Source organism: Rhizophagus irregularis, chromosome 7 (genome assembly GCF_026210795.1).
Source record: "Rhizophagus irregularis chromosome 7, complete sequence".
Classification (NCBI taxonomy): domain Eukaryota; kingdom Fungi; phylum Glomeromycota; class Glomeromycetes; order Glomerales; family Glomeraceae; genus Rhizophagus; species Rhizophagus irregularis.
The window spans coordinates 4,110,576-4,113,387 of record NC_089435.1 but is presented as its reverse complement, the minus strand read 5'-3'; the positions used below and the strand labels follow the sequence as shown (position 1 = coordinate 4,113,387).

General features: G+C 28.4%; 1 protein-coding gene across 1 annotated transcript; it reads left to right on the top strand.

Moving 5' to 3' along the window:
• Positions 1-1,313: 1,313 nt before the first annotated feature.
• Positions 1,314-2,602, top strand: OCT59_027643 (uncharacterized protein; the record flags this gene model as incomplete). The annotated part of the gene is made up of 5 exons (XM_066137133.1): positions 1,314-1,316; positions 1,479-1,562; positions 1,652-1,825; positions 1,893-2,264; positions 2,327-2,602. 5 exons carry the CDS (start codon positions 1,314-1,316, stop codon positions 2,600-2,602), a joined length of 909 nt encoding a protein of 302 aa, XP_065993550.1.
• Between the last annotated feature and the right edge of the window lie 210 nt (positions 2,603-2,812).

The following is a 2,812-nucleotide window of genomic DNA, read 5'->3' as shown; positions in this document are numbered from 1 at the left end:
TTTATTGCGAAATATTTCGGATCTAGAAATATTGTAGGCTTTGCATGAAAGATTGTCATTTATCTATTAACTTTAATGTAAACGAAAACCTTATAAAATTTGAATATTTATTGCGAAATATTTCGGATCTAGAAATATTGTAGGGCTTTGCATGAAAGATTGTCATTTATCTATTAACTTTAATGTAAACGAAAACCTTATAAAATTTGAATGTTTATTCGGATCTAGAAATATTGTAGGGCTTTGCATGAAAGATTGTCATTTATCTATTAACTTTGTTGTAAATGTAATGAAAACCTTATATTTATTGCGATCTAGAAATATATAGGCTTTGCATGAAATTAAACTTGTTGTGTAGTCGATCATTACGCATAATGATCAAATAATTTTTTTTAACAAACAACAGTATATAGAAAGATTTACAAACAATAAAATATATAAATATGCATTGTTTCTGTTCATCTTCTGTAGGCTTGGTCCTCATCTTTTTTGTCTGCAGATTTAGTCTCTCGAGCGTCTTGCTCATTTTTCATTTCATGCCTTTTTTCTTCTACTGGATTTGCAAATGTTCCCAGATTTTTTTTTTTTTTTTTTTTAGAAATATATGCAAGTTCATGTCTTTTCTATTTTCTTTTTCACACCCCTTAACAAAATCCTTTTCAAAAAAAAAATTTGCAACGCAATGCGAGTCCACTAACAGAAAAAAACTCATGCTATTGTTTCACAAGCATCCTTCAAACTCTCCTTTATCCATTAACCAACCCCTTTCAATCTATCCGTTTAGGCTTGGTCCTCATCTTTTTTGTCTGCAGATTTAGTCTCTCGAGCGTTTTGCTCATTTTTCATTTCATGCCTTTTTTCTTCTACTGGATTTGCAAATGTTCCCAGATTTTTTTTTTTTATACCTTTTTTCTTCTACTGGATTTGCAAATGTTCCCAGATTTTTTTTTTTTTTAGAAATATATGCAAGTTCATGTCTTTTCTATTTCTTTTTCACACCCCTTAACAAATCCTTTCAAAAAAAAAAAAAAAAATTTTGCAACGCAATGCAAGTCCACTAACAGAAAAAAAACTCATGCTATTGTTTCACAGGCATCCTTCAAACTCTCCTTTATCCATTAACCAACCCCTTTCTTTTCTCTCTCAATTCATCCGTTAAACTCCTTTCTTCTCTTCTATCTGTTAAATTTCTCTTTTTTTTTCATTTTTTCAATCATGGACAAAAATAATAATAAAAAAAAAAAAAAACACTGAAACAGTCGAGCATGTAGACAAACGGAGAAAAACCGACGAATCTTCCGATGAATTAATTAATGGTTGGTTAAATTATATATTTTTGAAAAATAAAAATAATTATTACTAATATATTATTATTTATATTATTTATATTCTACTGTTATAAAGAAGCTTTAACGAAAATATTGCGCCAGAATACAAAAATTTTATCCAAACTGGATATAATTATTTCCAACCAAAAGGCTTTAGAAAACAGAGTATCGAAAGTAGAAGAATCGGTCGATAAAAATAATGATAGTAATCAAGGGGATAAAGAATATATAAAGGTAAGACCCAAAAATACAAATATTTACATAAATCATGGTTGAACATTTAGTAGTAATTCCTCATTAAATCATTATATTCTTGATTATAGAAAATAATCAAAGAAGTTGCTAAAAAGTTACTTGAAGCTTCAATATATCCTACCCCCGATGAACTTCGAGAGTTCACTAATAATTATATGAATGAAAACTACGATGATTTTATTAAACGGTTTAAAAGATATGATAAATGGATTATATTTTATGAAAAAAACATTGCTTCTCCCGTAAGTTTTGAGAAATTACGATTTTACATTAATTTATTAAAATTTAAATTTAAAATCTTTTCTTTAGCTTCTAGCTAAACATCGTAGTGCCCGGGGTTCTTTAGCTTCTAAAGTGAAAGACATAATGTATGTCGTTTTTAAAGAATTTAACCTTCCCACAATCCCTGCCGTAAACACGGCATTAAAGGAAAGCGAAATAAGAAAATGGAAAGGGAGCCCAGCCGTGAAAAATTGTTACGGTAATTTATTCAAAAAAATCAAGAATCCGGATCCAGAAACATATATGTCGAGAATCCTCCAAATACTTAAAGGCAAAAATCAATTATCTAATATGCAAATTGCATATGCAATAAGTATTTGTGAAATTATTTTAAATCCGAAAAATTTACATATTCAGGTTACAGAATCTGTCATAAAACCCGTTTTAACGAAGAATTTGGTAAGCATTAGAAATTTGAATAAATAGTAATATTTAAAAACTAATTTTGTTTTACTTCTTAGAAAAAAATTACAAGTAAGGATAATTATTCATATTCCGATAATGACGAAATAGAAGCTTCCCAAGAAGCTGAAGAGACAAACAAAGGAGTTGATGAAGCAGCAGAAGTTGATGAAGCAGAAGAAGTAGAGGACGAAGCAGAAGAAGTATTACAAGAAGAGGAAGAAAACGAGATAAGAGAAGAAGACGAGGAGGAAGGCGGAAGAATTTATATAAGTAGTACGGATGAAGAGACAAAAAAAAGAATGAGGCGATTAAAAAAACAATATAAAAAATAAAATAATAATTGACTACGCATATATTTTTTATATTTTAATATCCCCCCATATATTTTAATATCCCATTTATTTTAATAAAGGAGATAATTTTCAAGTCAATAAATAAATACATGTTCGGGTAAAATATATTTGATCATTATGTAGTTGGCCACTTTATTTTGTGTAAATGTGAAATATTACGATTGTAATAAATAAGAATGATTATTTTAG